Source organism: Puma concolor, chromosome B1, assembly GCF_028749965.1.
Source record: "Puma concolor isolate L17-30 chromosome B1, mPumCon1.1.hap2, whole genome shotgun sequence".
Classification (NCBI taxonomy): Eukaryota; Metazoa; Chordata; class Mammalia; order Carnivora; family Felidae; genus Puma; species Puma concolor.
Genome location: NC_141670.1, coordinates 33,051,115 through 33,069,100, shown reverse-complemented (window position 1 = coordinate 33,069,100; position 17,986 = coordinate 33,051,115). Strand labels below are relative to the sequence as shown.

The following is a 17,986-nucleotide window of genomic DNA, read 5'->3' as shown; positions in this document are numbered from 1 at the left end:
GATGCCCTAGGCACTGAGGTCACCTGAGTGACAAAACAGCAAGGTTCCTGTGCTCACAGGGTTTTCATTCGAGGGATAGACAAAAACAAGAGAACAGAGTGAGTAAACAAAACAATTCAGATACTTCGAAGTGCTGTGAGGGAAAAAGGATGATATTACCGGGGCCAGAAGTAGACTTGGGTGATGGCGAGGGAGAGGGGAGAAGGCAGAAAGTACTGCTTTAGATCAGATGATTTTGTCCCTCTCTAGGTTGACCATCCTGGGCAGGACACTTAAACTCTTTTTGTGTCACGGTCATTGCGTCTAAAATCGGGTCACTCCTTGAATTGAAAGTGATTAAATGAAAGTGCTTTGAAAAATCAGGTTACGGCATTCTTGTTACCATTAAGCTCTCCTCTCCTGTGATCAACCAAATTCCAGTCATAAGTGACTCAATGCCCAGGGTCTGTTGTTCCAACAATGAGTACTGTTTTCCTGCATTTGATTCATATGCATTGATTGATTCGTTTTCAGCCCCATAAACCACTCACGAGCTCAGGAGAGAGGGTGGCTGGTGTTAACAGTGATTTCTGAGGGTAAGCATAACACAATTGGCCGTAACAAAATGAGATAATGTCTCAAAGGCGTTCCAAACTCTACGGAAGCAAGTACAGCACAAAGCTTTGTACAGTTTTAGTGTAACACGTAGCGGCCCAAAGCATAGCACAAACGATTGCGTTGGAACCAGAGGAAACAGGCAATCTTGAAAAGTTGAAATAAAAAGAAGCATTTGTGTATATATAGGCAGTCCCAATGTACCCATGTTATTTCTTCTGTATAGAATGAGGCCGGTTTTGGGGCGCCTGGGTGGCGCAGTCGGTTAAGCGTCCGACTTCAGCCAGGTCACGATCTCACGGTCCGTGAGTTCAAGCCCCGCGTCGGGCTCTGGGCTGATGGCTCAGAGCCTGGAGCCTGTTTCGGATTCTGTGTCTCCCTCTCTCTCTGCCCCTCCCCCGTTCATGCTCTGTCTCTCTCTGTCCCAAAAATAAATAAACGTTGAAAAAAAAAAAAAAATTTTAGAATGAGGCCGGTTTTGAAATGCACCTTTATCGAGAAATCCATTCCCTTATAACAGAAGGAATTCATATGGATTATGACTTCAGCTGTACGTATCTTGAACCTTATCTTTATAAAGCAGGCTTTTTCTGAAGTTTATTTATTTATCTTGAAAGAGAGGAAATGAGCAGGGGAGGGGCAGAGAAAGAGGGAGGGAGGGAGGGAAGGAGAGAGAGAGAGAGAGAGAGAGAGAGAGAGAGAGAGAGAGAGAGAGAGAGAGAATGAGAATGCCAAGCAGACTCCATTGCCGAGTGTGGAGCCTGACACGGGGCTTGATCTCACACTCGTGAGATCACGACCTGAGCCAAAATCAAGAGTCGGATGCTTCACTGACTGAGCCACCCAGGCGCCCCTAAAGCAGGATTTTTTTTGTGAGTAAGTGTAGCGGGCAGTATCCTGGCAGATAGGTAGAGTTCCATGGCACTGAATTTTGGTTCCTTGGCTGACAAAACTCTAACAGGAACATAAAAAAGAACTTTTTTCCAGCAGAGGTTTAATAAGCACCTTTCTGGGGCGCCTGGGTGGCGCAGTCGGTTAAGCGTCCGACTTCAGCCAGGTCACGATCTCGCGGTCCGTGGGTTCGAGCCCCGCGTCGGGCTCTGGGCTGATGGCTTGGAGCCTGGAGCCTGTTTCCGATGCTGTGTCTCCCTCTCTCTCTGCCCCTCCCCCGTTCATGCTCTGTCTCTCTCTGTCCCCCAAAAAATAAATAAACGTTGAAAAAAAAAAAAATAAGCACCTTTCTGAGATGTGCTAAGTGGACCCGTATTGGACCATCTGATACCGTAAGGTCTTACTGAGCTCTTTCAGAATGTCTGATTCAGGAAGAAGGATTGTCACACCTTCCCGTCCTGTACAGCCCGGTAGCCTTGACATGCCCCTGTTGTACCTCTTCGTGTTTTCTTCTCCATGTGGTCAGCTTTGCGCAATGATCACAGGCGAGTAAGAGACAAAAGCAAACCGAGATTAATTCGTAAAAACTCAGTTCTTACCAGCATGTAGAAAATGCTACTGGGTAGAAGCTGAAATAAGGCGTCTGATGTGTTTGTAACTTTCATTTGCTTTTGTCACCCGGCGGGGCAAGATCATTGAAAGTATACTGTAACTCAGAATCCGTGGCCTCACCATGTTCTAGGGTTAAAAACCACTGCCTTTCACACACATCACTGGCAGCGAGCCCAGCGGCTTGGATTTTATGATAAGGACTGCGTGCAAACGTTTTGGCATCAGCCTGGGAAGCAAATTAGGCCTTGTCGAGTGTGCCGGTCATTTCCCACATCTGTCTGACCTTTACCTTCAGTCCTGCCTGTCAGCTACTACTCCTGGGGACATGTGTTCCTGAGACGTGTTTTCCCAAAAGATGGATGTGGCGGCGGGAGTGTGTTTACAAGAAAAACTAATTAAGAGTAGAACCGGTGAGAAGTTTCAGATTTAATCTTAGCAAACGGAGAGTGCCTTTTCTTCTTTCGGAAGCGTATTTGGATGTGCTTGTAAAATGCCATCCTTAAAATTTAGGTTACTGGTATATTAGGAGGTAGGACGCGGCACCTTCTAGCATAGGGGTCAGGACTTTTTTCCGAGCGGTGCCTTCGTTCAGTTACGTTGTCGTGATGCAGCTGAAGAGGCAAGCCCAGCCTGAAAGCAAAAGTGTTTTGGGGAATGCTCTGGAGGAATGGTCTCCTGAGCTTTTGGCGTCCCATTAATTTCCATCTCCAAGGGCTCTTGCTGGGATCCAGGGGTCGAGAAGGTGGCAAAGTAGTGAGCAAGCTCCTTCCATTCCACACGGACACGTAACCACGCATGGCTCTCTTCGCACTTCTGAATGCTGGGCCATTCACATTATTTGGTGTATAACTTTTACCAAAAATGCCTTAGGTGTCTCTTCTCCATTGTGAAACGTAGCACATCAAAGCATTGTGGCATAGGTAAGACTCTGTGAACGATTAGCGTAAGGAGAAAGTCCTAGAGGCAAATTTAAGATCGATCGAGGGCACATACGAGAACCATATTTCTCCTCTTGCTTATATCTGGAGAGAGAAGGTTGACGTATGCCTCTACTTTGCTCATGGTAATATAAGGGCAATTTATGATCTCAAAAAGCACACAGGGGGACTTGGGCATCACAAATACCCACTCTGTGCTGGAGTGCCCCATTTTATTCAACCCGTAGAGGCGAGTCCTCCAGTAGAAAGTGTCACAGAAAACATGCTGCCTGAAAAACCTGAATCCCGCGAACCAGTCTTAGAAGCAGGTGGGAACTTCGGTTCTTTTCCTTGCCTCGCCGCCGTGTAGAACTCAGGCTACAAAGAACTGTGCACAGAGTAAGATAGGCAGGATTCTTGTTACAGAAAGATTTTCAGTCCGACCCTTATGTTCTGTGTATGTGTCCCCAACGTTTGTCATCTGATCAGTATTAAATACGTCAGTACTCAACTTTGCCAATAGGAATCTAAGATTTTTTTTTTTAATTTTTTTTTTTTAACGTTTATTTATTTATTTATTTTTGAGATAGGGAGAGACACAGCATGAACAGGGGAGGGTCAGAGAGAGGGAGACACAGAATCCGAAGCAGGCTCCAGGCTCTGAGCCGTCAGCACAGAGCCCGACATGGGGCTAGAACTCACGGACCGCGAGATCATGACCTGAGCCGAAGTCGGCCGCTTAACCGACTGAGCCACCCAGGCGCCCCAGGAATCTAAGATTTTAAACAACTGTACCTGACAAGGTAGTCCATCTTCTAGGTAACTGACACTAAATTTCTAACCTTGAATACTTGTTTAGTGTCCACCAATATAGATTGAAGAGTCTGTTACTAGAGTTGGAGTTGAAAGAATGGGAGGGGGTTGGAGGAGAGCTTTTTGTTTTGATAGTCTTCCTGTCACGTTCATTGCCCACCGAATGTCAAGTCAGGCCTCCAAATACCCTATTTTGGTAACTTCTGCTTTTTTGGCTGCGTTCAGTATCTGCTCAGACCCTGAGTTGTTTAGCACCATTTTCTCAATTATTCCAGCCATTGTCATATGGTTTTCCTGTCACCCGTGCTGTTTCGGTAACTTTTTCTGGTTACTTTTCCCTTAAAGTCCTCTTTTCCATGATTTCCTTGGGGCCAGGGAACTTACCATCTTGGAAACTACAAGCGTATCCTATCAGGTGCTCCGGGTCTGGAGTGAAGCTTCCAGCTCCCTTACATCTGCTTCGGCTCAGTTCGTCGTCAGGAACTTAAGAATGATTTATTTATTTATTTATTTATTTATTTATTTATTTATTATTTTTTTTTTTTAAATTTTTTTTTTCAACGTTTATTTATTTTTGGGACAGAGAGAGACAGAGCATGAACGGGGGAGGGGCAGAGCGAGAGGGAGACACAGAATCAGAAACAGGCTCCAGGCTCTGAGCCATCAGCCCAGAGCCTGACGCGGGGCTCGAACTCCCGGACCGCGAGATCGTGACCTGGCTGAAGTCGGACGCTTAACCGACTGTGCCACCCAGGCGCCCCGTGGAACTTAAGAATGATTTAGAGAAGTTCTTCTTCCAGGGAGCACAGACACATTCCTCAGAAAACAAAGAAAAGAGAACTTTAAATAGTCTAGCGTCATCAACACAGGAACCAGACGATGGCCCTGGAGGTAGGAGATAGCCCCTGGATGATGTCACTGGTACCCTTGGTGCCAGATTTGTCTGGCATCTTACGTCTCCTGCCTGTGCCAGGCATTGAGCTAAGGGCTTTCATGTACAGAATATTAGTTCTTTCAATCCGGGGAGAGCAGAGTTACTGATGCTCGTTTAATAAATGTGAAAATCAGGTTAAGAAGCTTGGAACTTTACACGGCTAGTAAGTGGTAAGCTGTGACTGTCACCCTGGCCCTGTGGATTCCAAGTAGAATGTTCTTTCTTCATTGCGAGGCCTTTGAGGAAATGACTCTTCTATTTTGAATTTTTTTTTTCAATGTTTTTATTTATTTTTGGGACAGAGAGAGACAGAGCATGAATGGGGGAGGGGCAGAGAGAGAGGGAGACACAGAATCGGAAACAGGCTCCAGGCTCCGAGCCACCAGCCCAGAGCCCGACGCGGGGCTCGAACTCACGGACCGCGAGATCGTGACCTGGCTGAAGTCGGACACTTAACTGACTGCGCCACCCAGGCGCCCCATGACTCTTCTATTTTGGACGTGACATATAGTTTTTCAAAGAGGGTGAGGTTCTTTTTTGCTTTTTAAGTAGCTGGCAGACCAGCTTACCACCACCCCAAATGTGTCTGCATTGGGGTGAGCTCTTTCTTTTTTTCTTAATTTAATTTTTATTTTATTATTATTTTTTCACGTTTATTTACTTTTGAGAGAGAGAGAGAGAGAGAGAGAGACCTAGCATGAGCGGGGAAGGGGCAGAGAGAGAGGGAGGCACAGAATCCCAAGCAGGCTCCAGGCTCCGAGCCATCAGCACAGAGCCCGACGTGGGGCTCGAACCCACGAACCGTGAGATTATGACCTGAGCCGAAGTCAGACGCTTAACTGACTGAGCCACCCAGACGCCCCTGAACCCTTCCTGAACATCCTCCCCTCCACGGCCCTGCCACACTTGTCTGCTGCTCTGGCCAGGTGGTCACCTCCCTGCTCTCAAAGCCCAGAGTGTGTTTGGGCCCGCTGCACCCCCAGTGCCCACGTGTCTCTGCTGCTCCCCCCACTCCTTTTCCCCCCCCGCCTGTTTTCAGGAGCTGGCTTTCTCTGAGCAGGTAGGCATGTCTATTCCAGGGGAGCATAGCACAGTCATCTCCACCCAGAGGTATGGGTTCCTGTCCCCCCCAGTCCACACACACGAGGTCAGAATTACAAAGGGGCTGGACTGCCGTCGCCGATAGTGTGTCCAACCGCCTCAGGTGTGGGGTCAAGAGAAGCAGAGTGGTCAGCCTGAAGCAGTCTCCCTCCCTGTATGTGTTTGCCACTGAACGGACGACTGGCGTCCCCGATGGCACCCTCCTGCTTGTGTTAGTAAAGAGGGCATCGGAATCGAACGCAGCGGTCGTTGGCTCGGGCGCTCTCGGAAGGTTTCGTGTGGTTCCCGTTCGTGGCCTTGCCGCTGATCTTCCGCTACCGAGACTCTCGGTGCCGTCAGCGCTGCTGGGCCCCGCCTCGGCCTCTGCCACTGTCAATGTCATCACACCCCTGGCGGCACGTCCTGACCTCTGTCTGGGTTCTCAAGGTGGAGCCCAGCGGTTCACTTTAAGAGTCTGTAAGTACAGCTTTGCCCTTTCATTTTTAGGATGCATCGCGCCGAGGAACTCGGAGCAAGTTAGTACTAAGTGTCCCAGACTGGTGGGGCTCTCTGGACGGCGCTCGGTCATTGGCGATGACCTTGCTGGGTCATCGGCAAGGGGGGCATTGCCCCCTTCACCCTACTTGTGCTCTAAGCTAAAACACGAATGTTTCCGGTACTCCGCCCGGGAGGAGTTTCCTCTCTTTCTGGGGCCTCTGTTCTCCCCTGAGAGAGTAAGGCCGCGTTTATGCGTGCCCTTTACCTCGGTGGCCTCCTCAGTAGGCTCAGACGGTTACCTGAAAAGAGCAGCCTGCGCTGCGTTTCCAGAAATCCTCGGCCAACTGGCCACGCAAGCGTGCCTTCCCCTCACCCGTGTCTCTGTTCCACCAGCGACGAGATTAGAGAGCCTTTGAGAGCGGGGTTTGGGGTGCACAGTCTCCCAACCCCTCGGAGCCCCGTGGAGCCAGACATAGGTCTTTATGGAAATGGGCCTCCTTAAATAGATCTTGCTGCATTCTCGTGGATTCCTCACTCCCAAACCTGCCTCCCTCTCTCATCCCTCTCGCAAATCGGCGCTGATGCTGATCCCGGCGCCGGGGTGGGTTGCGCCACATCCCGTCCTTTCAGCTTCCTTGAACTAGTTGGAGAAGCTAGAGACCCACATCACAGAGGACGGCAGTTAGAGCTCCTGGCAGGACAGCTGACTGCTGGCCGGACTGCTTTGCCTTAAACAAGAAAGAAGGAAAAGGCGACATCCAGGAAAGAGGGAGTTGGCAAACCAGAGCGATGATGTTGATCAGACTAGGGGAAATTGAATTCCCCCGGTGTCGCCGAGCTTCGGGGTGTCTGTGGAGCCAAGGGAGGTTTCCTCCTTTTGCCGTGGGCGTTTGGATACTCGTGTCTCCGTCGTGCCGGCTGTGGCTTGGGTCTGCCCCCACCCCCACCCTGGACCAGGCCCCTCTGCCTGTCTCAGGAGGTGTTGGCTGGTTGAAAGAAGTCTCTGGCATTACCATCTCTAGTAGGCAACGAGGAGAAACTTGGGCATTCTTAGCTATGGACTCGGATTTTATGAGCTAACACACTGGGGGGAAAAAGTTGAATGTTTTTGTGGAAGGAAATTTAAGACACGAAAGCCTAATTACTTTCACAGTTGAAGAAACGGAGTCCCGCAGACCTGGTGAGCACAGAACCGGGCTTTTTCATTTCAGATGAGTCTTCATAAGGAGCCAGGCCTCCTCTTTTCTGGACATTCTGGCCTCCAGGCTGGTGCTTAGGGTCTGCCCAGCTCTGCCCGTTGGGCATGGGACCCCACGCCTTGCTCAGACCTCGCTTTGGGGTCTGGTTTTAGAGGTGCAGATTTTATTGCACGGTTCTGGCCTTGCATTCATCTGTTCTGTCCGTGACCACTGGCTCGCTCACAAGACCTTCTCTGATAAAGCCATTTAAGCGTTACGGATTGCCCGCGATGTGCCAGGTACCGCAAAGACGGGACTCTTTCCTGTTCACTCAAGAAATAAAGTGAAAGACGGAAACCACATCTCTTTCTTTTCCACTGACTTGGCATGCTAGTGTGCATGGGTTTTCTACCGGTTGGATTCCATGGCCACGCTTCCTTCCCGTGGGAGGCAGTGCCTTGAGCAAGCATCCCGTTCATCCGCTGCATGGCCACGGAGGCAGTGATGAACCGGGCGGCAGGAGACCTGTGTTTGCATTCTCAGCTTAGATTCTAAGTCACTGGTTGACTCTGTACAAACTTTCCCATTCTTTGCTTGTGTTTCCTCTTTTTTTTTTTTTTTTTTAATTTTTAAACATTTTTTTATTTATTTTTGAGACAGAGACAGAGTATGAATGGGGAGGGGCAGAGAGAGAGGGAGACACAGAATCGGAAGCAGGCTCCAGGCTCTGAGCCATCAGCACAGAGCCCGACGCGGGGCTCGAACTCACAGACCATGAGATCGTGACCTGAGCTGAAGTCGGACGCTTAACCGACTGAGCCACCCAGGAGCCCCGTGTTTCCTCTTTTTTAAGTAAGGGTGTTAAATTTCAGGGGACTCTGAGTTCCTTTGGAGCTCAGACTTAACAACATCTATCTGTGCATCGTAAAGGCACAAAAGTGAGCGAAGATATTTCACTGGGAAGCCTGATTTGTCTCCCAAACAGGTATAATGGGCTTGAATCACCTTTGAGTGCCTTTGCATCCTTTTCATTTCTGCCTTTGACCTCATTTCCAAAAGCACTGGTGAGCTGCCCATTGCCTTTGGGAAGCGCGCATCCTGCGGTTGGAGGCTCTGGCCGGCAGTGAGAGCTCTGGCCCGCCTAGGAACCAGGATCCGACAGTGAGCTGTATCCGTCTGTCCTCTGAGGAGTTTGCACCCAGCTGTTCCAGCTCGCCAGCTTCCCCGGAGGGACCTCAGCCATCTCTTTGAGGAGCATCGGCTCGGGGATGGGAGGGCAGGCTTTGGCCATGGAAACCAGCCAGCAAACCCGGACAGGTTTACCTGGCCCACAGGGGATGGACCTTTGACCTTGGCCTAATTAACCGTGCCATATACCCAGCAAACTCCCAGACCAGGGGACACTTAAAGGAAAAAGAACAGGATTTAGCCCATGCTCTCCCTCTGGGGATCATCTCTGGCCCTTCCCCTCCCCCATGTCATGGTGTGTATAAACAAGGGCTCCCTGTCTGGTTTTTTTGCTTTTAATTCCGGGGATCTCAACATTATCGCAACATCGTGAATGCACTTAGCGCCACTGAACCGAATACCTCAAAATGGCCAAAAGAGTAAATTTTATGTGTATTTTACAACACAAAAACTCTTTACTGTTCTTGTGGGGGGGGGGGGCGGTGGCTAGTTCATTGTGGGATTGCAAAATGAGAGATTTTACAAAACTCCATGAGTTACACATCTAAATAATGCTTTTATGGTGCAGGAAGTCCTGAGTCCCCCTCAGCAATTGCCTTTGGAGTCTTCAGGACATTCATAATTCTCCCTCTGTGTGCCAGTGTCTTCCAGCCTTCCCATTAGAAGCCCTTTGTATTTAATGATTTGTTTATGGATCTATTTCCTTCCTCCTTGAAGACGACGTCTGGGCTGCTGGCATTCAGTGAGTGGTTTTTTTTTTTTTTTTCTTTTAAACGTTTATTTGTTATTAAGAGAGAGAGAGAGACAGAGCATGAGCGGGGGAGGGGCAGAGAGAGAGGGAGACACAGAATCGGAAGCAGGCTTCAGGGTCTGAGCTGTCAGCGCAGAGCGCGACGCGGGGCGCGAACTCACAGACCACGAGACCATGGCCTGAGCCGAAGTCCCACGCTTAAGCAACTCAGCCACCCAGGAGCCCCCAGTGTTTTTTTTAGATAATTTTTTTTTTTTCAACGTTTATTTATTTATGGGACAGAGAGAGACAGAGCATGAACGGGGGAGGGGCAGAGAGAGAGGGAGACACAGCATCGGAAACAGGCTCCAGGCTCTGAGCCATCAGCCCAGAGCCTGACGCGGGGCTGGAACTCACGGACCGCGAGATCGTGACCTGGCTGAAGTCGGACGCCCAACCGACTGCACCACCCAGGTGCCCCCCCCAGTGTTTTTATGTATAATAAATGAATGGTCACGTTGGTGATGTAAATCCTTGGCTCCAGTCGCTCCTCCAAGAGAGTTTGTAACCACACTTTCTAAGGCAGCCCCACCCCCACTCATCCCTCCCCCACATTACTCTCCTTCCTTAATACCATTTAGCCCCATGTGCAGTTACTTGGTTATTTGCTGGGGCTTACGGATACTTGTGTTTTTCTTCCCATCATAAAGCAAGACTCGGAAGGGTGGAGACGTCGTACGTCTCGGTCTCTTGGCATGTCTCTGTTGAATGAGTAAATGAATCTCCGATCTGTGGCTGAACTTTTGGAAATTGCAAAACTCGTTCAGATTCGCCTTGGAGCACAGAATGAGCAGTGAAGATCAATGATGTTTTAAGGAGGCACAATTAAAAATGGTGGAAAAATGGTCCTGTGATTTTTTTTTTTCATACATGCTTCACTGCTTTCGGAGGCATTTTCGGACAAAAATATTCAGTAATATTTGGGAGCAATGTCATTATCATGGAATTCTAGATCACCTTGAGGTGCTTACTTTGTTTTGGTTTGTTTCTTCCTATAAAGTTTATTTATTTATTTTGAGAGAGAGAGAGAGAGAGAGAGAGAGAGAGAGAGAGAGAGAGAGAGCGCGTGCGCTGGGGAGGGGCACAGAGAGAGGAAGAAAGAGAGAATTCCAAGCAGGCTCCACACTGTCAGCACAGAGCCCAGTGCGGGCCCTGAACTCATGAACTGTGAGATCATGACCTGAGCCCAAATCCAGAGTCAGACACTCAACTGACTGAGCCACCCAGGTGCCCCATTGAGGTGCTCACTTTGTAATGCTCATTTGATAGTGTAAAGTTTTGCATGGCTCTTAAAAACTGCAGTGAAATTCATATACAGGAAAATATACTCATCTTAGGTATTCAGTTCAATGAATGTTGATGAATGAATGCACTCCATGTACCTAATACTCCCAGTCAAGATGTAGAACGTTTCCCTTGCCCCAAAGAGCACCCTGTTGCCTTCTTCCACACAATTCCCGCTCCAAAAAGCAACTGCCGCTCCAAAGTAGGTCACCATGTGTAAGTTTTTCGGCTCTTCAACTGTATATAAATGGGATTATGCGTGTCTTAGTATAACACTAATCCAGTGTAATACTAGCTTCAGGAGTGGAATTTAGTGATCCGTCACTTACGTATACTGATCTTGGGTGAATACTTCCAGGTAGAGATAACTGCTAGGTCATAGGTCATGTGTATGTTTAATCTGATGTGAAACTACCCGCAATGTGAGAGAATTCTAATTGCCCATATCTGTACCAACACTTGGTACAGTCTTTTTAACTTTAACCATTCTAGTGGGCGGAGAGTCATTTCTCATTTTTAAAAAATACGTCATTGGTACTGAGTTGAATTCATCCTGTTTGGAGCACAGATTTTGACAAATGCATGCACTCAGGAAATGCCACCACGAGATACAGAACAGTCCTATCTGCACCCCCTCCCTCCGTCCCCCCAAATTCGCCAGCGTCCCTCTGTATCAACGCCACCCTCAGCCTTGTTCTGTTTTCTTTCCCTATAATTTTGCCTTTGCCTAGTCCTGGCTGACCAGGGCTTATCAGCTTTACGTTTTACCCTTAATTTTCAATTTTATCCTTGTCAGAAATGCATATAATTTTAAAGGCCAGCCCGTTTCTAGCAAGTTTATAATGATAAACAGCAGTCCCGTCACACCTCCTCTTGGTTTCTGGTTCCGCTTTCAACTCTTTCGGCCAGTTTTTGTAGTATATATGCTTTTTCATTTCCAAAGAACCGTGCTTCTGTTACTTGATATTTCCCTTTGCATTTTTGTTTAGTAACTGCTTCTTACGGAAGATAAGGATTTAACTCTCTTACACTCCCCACCAACCACGCATATACCTGTCTGTGCCGAAGAGAGATCTCCCAGTATAAATGCAATATAATTTCTTTTGAAAAGTTATTATCTAGATGATTGGGTCTATGTAGGAGAAACAGCGGATGCTGTGGAATGTCCTTTGATTGCATTTCCCGTCTTGAATAATGTTTCTCTAGAGGTGTCTTCTTTACGTGGTGCTCTGTGGACCTGCTTCTTTTTCAGATCCAGACTTCCTGACACAAGTATTTAGCTCCTCCTCGTCTGTTCAGACAAACGAGATGATCCTGCAGCTCCACTCATTTTCCTGGATTTGCTCGTCATGGAATCTTCTGCCTTCCTGCTTCATCCTGGACTGGTTGCTCTCCAGTCCAGTTCCATAGCTTCTTTTCTGAGCTCGCGATCATCTGTATCAGGGTTAGAAAAGTAAGAAGCTAGTAGGTGTCAGCAGAGCTAGGGATAACGGGCGTGAGTGTATAAATACAGGTTAACACAGCCATTGATTTTGACCTCTCTGCCTGTTTTTGAAGGCACGCGTACACATGGGCGCCTTCAGTTCCAGTTCCGGCATCTCAGAGTTCATTCTAGTTTTTTCTCCTTTCTTGTAACTCCCTTCCAGAGTAAGAAACCTGGCTTCCAGTATTAATATTCCAGTAAATTATTATAGTTACCGATTTCATCAGTTCCGCAGTATGGAAATAATCTGTCTCCATTACCACACCTTCTCCCTCACAGAGATTCTCCTCAGCCTATCCTCTCTCTGATAACTCGTATCATTTCACCATTCCCCATCCCCACGGCCTGGGCGTGGATGCCCTTCTCTTCACCTTCTTGCAGATCCCCCAGTCCCCATGGATGTGTACTTTGTTCTGCCTGGGCTCTGACACGCCCTGCCAGTCTGGTCCCTGTGTGGATGGCCTCCCCCACCCCCCTTGCAAATGCCTAAATTGCCCTGTCCTACGAAATGGCTCAGGGTTTACTTGCTCAGGAAGGGAAGCAGAAGGGCCAAGATACATGTCCTGAATCTGCCTCCCATTCCCCAGTGCTTTCCTCCTTTCAGTCTCCCTATCCCGAAGAATTAATTGTAGCCACTCGGTTGCTTAAACCCAGCATTTGAATGCCCTTGAATATTTGCCTTTCATCCCTTGGGTCATGGCTGTTCCCAGCGAAATCATGAGCAACGCCTGTTGATTCAAAATGGGTCCAGCATCTTTTCATCTCTCCCCATTTTCACTTTACCTACTAGTCTCCTCCCTGAGGTTCCTCTTTCCACTATGTCTCACCTGCCACAGTCCATTCTTATGTAAGAGCCAGCATAATGTTTTAAAAGCATAAGGCATGATGATGTCATTTAGAACCTTCCGATGGCTTCCCATTGTGCTTAGAAAACAAACGAAGTTCCTCCATGGCGTGTGATAGCTCTGACGATCGATCCTGGCTGCACATCAGCATCACCCGAGGATCTTTTTAGAAGCGCTCGGCTTGGGTCCCACCTGCGTCCAATTAAATCAGAATATTTGGGACGTGGCTCAGGCATCGGCATTTTAAAAATTTCTCTGGTAAATCTAATGGGCAGCCAGGGTTGAGAATCATGCCTCCCTCGGACTACCTTCTAATTGCCTTCTCCCATTTTATGACTGGTTCCATTCCGATTCTTTCAGGGAAAGCTTGATCACCTTATCTAAAGTAATGTACCATGTTACTAGTCATCCCCTGCCATGTTCCTCTCCTTGAACGCTTCTCAGTACTGCCATTATATGAGGTCATCTTATTTCTGTATTTTTATTTTTTGTATCAGCGTAGATGATGTGTACATCTACGGGATAAAAGAAGCAACTTTGCCCGTGGAATTTGGAACTCTCAGGCATGTTCGTTTCGGAGGGGATGGATTTTTATCCTGGATTGGGGTAGTCCCAGGAAAACAGAAATGACTGGGTGCCCGAATGGAAGAACCACCCTTTGCCTGGAATCGCTTTTGGTGTTCACCATTGTTGTCAGAAGCTCTTCACCACCCACTCCCCCCCCCCCCCCCGCCGCCCTGCTTTTGTTTTCTTGAGGTGTGATTGAAGCACAACATTTTTTTCCAGGTGTACAACATAACAATTCCATATCTGCGTTTATTGCAAACTGTTCATCACAGTAAGTGTTGTTAACATCCATGAGCATAGTAGTTGCGAAACCCTTTTCCCTTGTGATGAGAAGTTTCAAGACTTACTCTCTCAGCAAGTTTCAAATACTCAACACAGTATCATTAACGATGGTTGCCCTGCTGCACATGACATCCCCGTGACTTCATTATTTTATAACTAGAAGTTTGTACCTTTCAACTCGCTTCACGCATTTCGCCCTCACCTCCACCCCCTGCGTCGGGGCAACCACCAATCTGTTCTGTGTATTCACAGGCTTGCAAACTCACTGTTTGAGACTGACATTTCACCTACGTATAGGTAAGACTAGCTCTCTGGCCTCACCATCCTCAACATTCTCTCCATTTTAATAATGCTTCTCTTGTCTTAAATATTGGGATCAGTTGGAAAATGGTGTTCTTGCTTATTTATATCCCTTGCAGGTATTAGCAGGTGAACTTACGGAGTCCTGACAGTGACACGAAAACTGCAGAGAGAGGGTCCTGTGCCGCCGCTGAACACCAAGCAAAATGAACGTGCTACAAATTCAGTGTGATAATTTCGTGCCTGTAGTTGGGGGCTGGACGCAAACCACAATTCTAGAGAAGATTTAGGAGGTTTAAAAAAAAAAAAAAAGGCTTTCAGAAATGACGGGTTTAGAAAGCATAATTCTGTGATGAATGGCTGCACAAAAATACTGTTTACAGAAGTACAGAGAAATTCCTCTCTGACAGTGGAGCAAAGTCCAAACGGTTCCATCTCGGTTTGGTAGGACACAGGGCGACGAAAAGTGCTTGGAAGAGACTATTGTTTCTCAGCTTGCCTGCCCCTCCCCCACGCCAGGATGAGGCTGAAGCATTGACTGAGGCGAAGGCATTGTCCTGTGGCAGAAAAAAACAGCCAGTGATGTCTGGCTTGGTGTTCTAGCAGCTGGCTCTCTTGTGCCCTTTGGCATCCTAACTTGGGAGCAGGGTTTCCTGTTCAAATATCTTTTTCCCAACCTTGGGCCCCGATACAAACCTGGAACGCTTTCACAACATAGGACCCTGTTCTTTCCCATAAAAAAAGTATAGCCGAATCCTTTAAAGGTTTGAATGCTGACAGCTTAGAAACTTGTGAAAATGTTGTTAACCCTGTGCTCAAATTCAGCTTTCTTCTTGCAATACACCCAGAACAGATTGTGCGTCTGTTTTCTGGGCGATTTCGCATGGAACAAATTACAAGAGGGTTCTAGAACCCTGTTGGCAGATGCCTGAAGCTTTAAGTACGGTTTGCATCTACTCACTGTATGTATATGGCTGCTTTACACATATATTCCACTTACAGCCGGGGTTACTTAGGCAAGATGACCAGCTTGATGCCTGATGGACGTGGGGAATGAGGAAAATCATTACAGTAAATTACCTCTAGTAGGTGTCCAATAAATATTTAATGTAAGTTATCTGTTGATGGACAGATTAAATTGTGTATTCTCTCTACCAGATAGAGGGTAGAGAAGCATCCATTGGTGTATGTGTATTTATTGAAATTTGTATAAAGAAGTGAAAGCCTTTATTCAAAGCCTCATCAAGCAAACAATTGTTTTTTTCTATTGTTGGGGGTGTATATAGCATTGCCAAGAATTGTTTAAAACATTGTTTTACGATTTGTTTGTTTCAACTTTTTTAGGTGCAAATGTTTGTGTATGTGAGATGTGCTATTGCCATTTAAAATTGTTGTAGAGGGGTGCCTGGGTGGCTCCGTCGGTTGAGCGTCCGACTTTGGCTCAGGTCATGATCTCACGGTCTGTGAGTTCGAGCCCCGCGTCGGGCTCTGTGCTGACGGCTCGGAGCCTGGAGCCTGCTTCGGATTCCCTGTGTCTCCCTCTCTCTGCCCCTCCCCCACTCATGCTCTGTCTCTGTCTCATAAATGAATAAACATTAAACTTTTTTTTAATTGTTGTAGAATAGTGGTTCTTCACCTGAGAATTTAGATAAGAGAAAGACTATATAAATGATTAAATTATTTACTTTATTTAGTAGTGTAGGATGACTTTTGAATTTATACATATTGATGAAAGTCTTATTCATTCATGCAAGAACAATGAATGACTAAGGTATTAAGATATGATGAGGTTGACCTACCTTCCGTCTTGTTTTGTTGTTGTTGTTCTATCCTTTCTCTAAAGGGGCGGAGATGAGTCATGATTCTATTTGAATTCTAAATCCTTTACCTATGGAGAAAATAAAGCTCTCCTATAGATCTAAATTTTGGCCGTGTAATAAACCCAAACGGCACTTTTTCTAAATAGTCTGCCAATTGCCCCCTGGATTCCAGGCCAATGCTCTGATAGAATAGGAGGATGCATATTGCTGATATCTTTATATTATCTCAGATAACATAAAAGACTGTTTTCTTATGCCCTGACAGGTTGGTACAGAGGATATACCCTCCACAATAAATCGAAAAAGGTATGGCTGATCATTCCATTTTTAATTTGAATCTGTCTGCTAGTTCTGTGTTAATCATTTTCTGCTCATTGCTGTTTCTAGACCTCGTTTGTGTTCTCTGTGATGGTTCTTCTTTAGACCTGAAAACACATTCTCTGACCTCAATGTTTAGGTAAAATGGCACAAGTCCCATTGGCCGTATTCCTACCTGCCACCTCAAGGATAGAGGCCGGGGCGCCTGGGTGGCGCAGTCGGTTAAGCGTCCGACTTCAGCCAGGTCACGATCTCGCGGTCCGTGAGTTCGAGCCCCGCGTCGGGCTCTGGGCTGATGGCTCAGAGCCTGGAGCCTGCTTTCGATTCTGTGTCTCCCTCTCTCTCTGCCCCTCCCCCGTTCATGCTCTGTCTCTCTCTGTCCCAAAAATAAATAAACGTTGGAAAAAAAAAAATTAAAAAAAAAAAAAAAAAGGATAGAGGCCACAGGTGAATTCACACACTGTGTCGGGCATTTTGCTTTCTGTCCCTCAAGCTAAAAAGGGTGGTGATACAGCGACGTTGTTATTGTTGGCCGTCTCTTTCAGGGGGACCCGCGCTGCTTCTTAATCCTTGGGCTCCAATGCTTACATCCCAGAACTAAAGCGTCCCCCCATTTCTGCTTGATTCTATCCTTTATCACAAGATGGATAAGCCAGCGTCGTCGTTTCGAAACCGGGAACCTCCCAACCCCAGTAATACGTCATGAAATCAACTTAGTGGGTTATTAACCATCGTTTTCCAAGAACCAAAACTCTGAAAAGTAGAAAAGAAAATGGAACACTGTGACAGATCCTGTTTCATGCAACTTTTGTTTGCGGCTCATACGTTTATGTATTTTCTGTATTTTAAATTATATTTTATGTATAGTTAAGTACCGGGTTGCCATGAGAATGTATCTCATCGTGGGCAGAGAGTTTGAAAAATACTGACCCTAGCAGGTTCCTGTACCCAGTGCCAAAACTACTCATCAGCAAGCTAAAGAAAATCTATTAGTTATGTTAATACCCCCCTCAGTTAATTTTAGGTCTGGTCAGTGCTTTTCCTTTGACGCAGCACCCTCTGGAGCCTATGGAGTCAGCACTTTGTTTTGAAAGAGCTGAGTTGCTAGGGCCATAGTATTTCCCAGTTAGTTCACATGCAAAATAGCTCATTAGGAAAGGGGGAAGAGAAACATTTCAGATTTTATCATTGAAGTGAACAACACAAAACAAAACACAACAACAACAACCCAAAACCCACAGTTCTTATTTTTCAAACACAGCATGAGATACAAGTAATCTGGGCACATAACTCTCAAGAGAGCTCAGCGCGTAGAGAAGCCCCTTTCTACGAAGCGTAGGGCATTAGAGACCACTGTTTTGGTCAGGCTTTTTGTATATTTGGCTTTTATGTCATACGCAGTATTTTCACATACACACGCGCGCGCGCACACACACACACACACACACACACACGCATTTTGTTAACTTTGACCGTTTCATAATCTTCCAAAATAAAGGAGTATTTGCTCATAACACGAGTATCAACTCCCACAATTTTGGTTCTTTTTATCCCGCCCCAAATCCTGATGCTGAATTTTTCTGCCCATAGTT

The 17,986-nt window shown here is 46.9% G+C and overlaps 1 protein-coding gene across 5 annotated transcripts in view; it reads left to right on the top strand.

Annotated features, from left to right (window-relative positions):
* The window catches only part of DOCK5 (dedicator of cytokinesis 5), a 222,953-nt gene that overhangs the window by 66,951 nt on the left and 138,016 nt on the right, over nucleotides 1–17,986 (top strand). For 4 of the 5 annotated variants that reach the window (XM_086703427.1, XM_086703426.1, XM_086703429.1 and 1 more), the window contains exon 3: nucleotides 16,342–16,382. The exons of the other annotated variant lie outside the window; for it this stretch is intronic. In XM_086703427.1, the coding sequence (XP_086559553.1) occupies nucleotides 16,342–16,382 (41 nt within the window). The remainder of the gene's footprint in view (nucleotides 1–16,341; nucleotides 16,383–17,986) is intronic. 5 annotated transcript variants of the gene reach the window in all.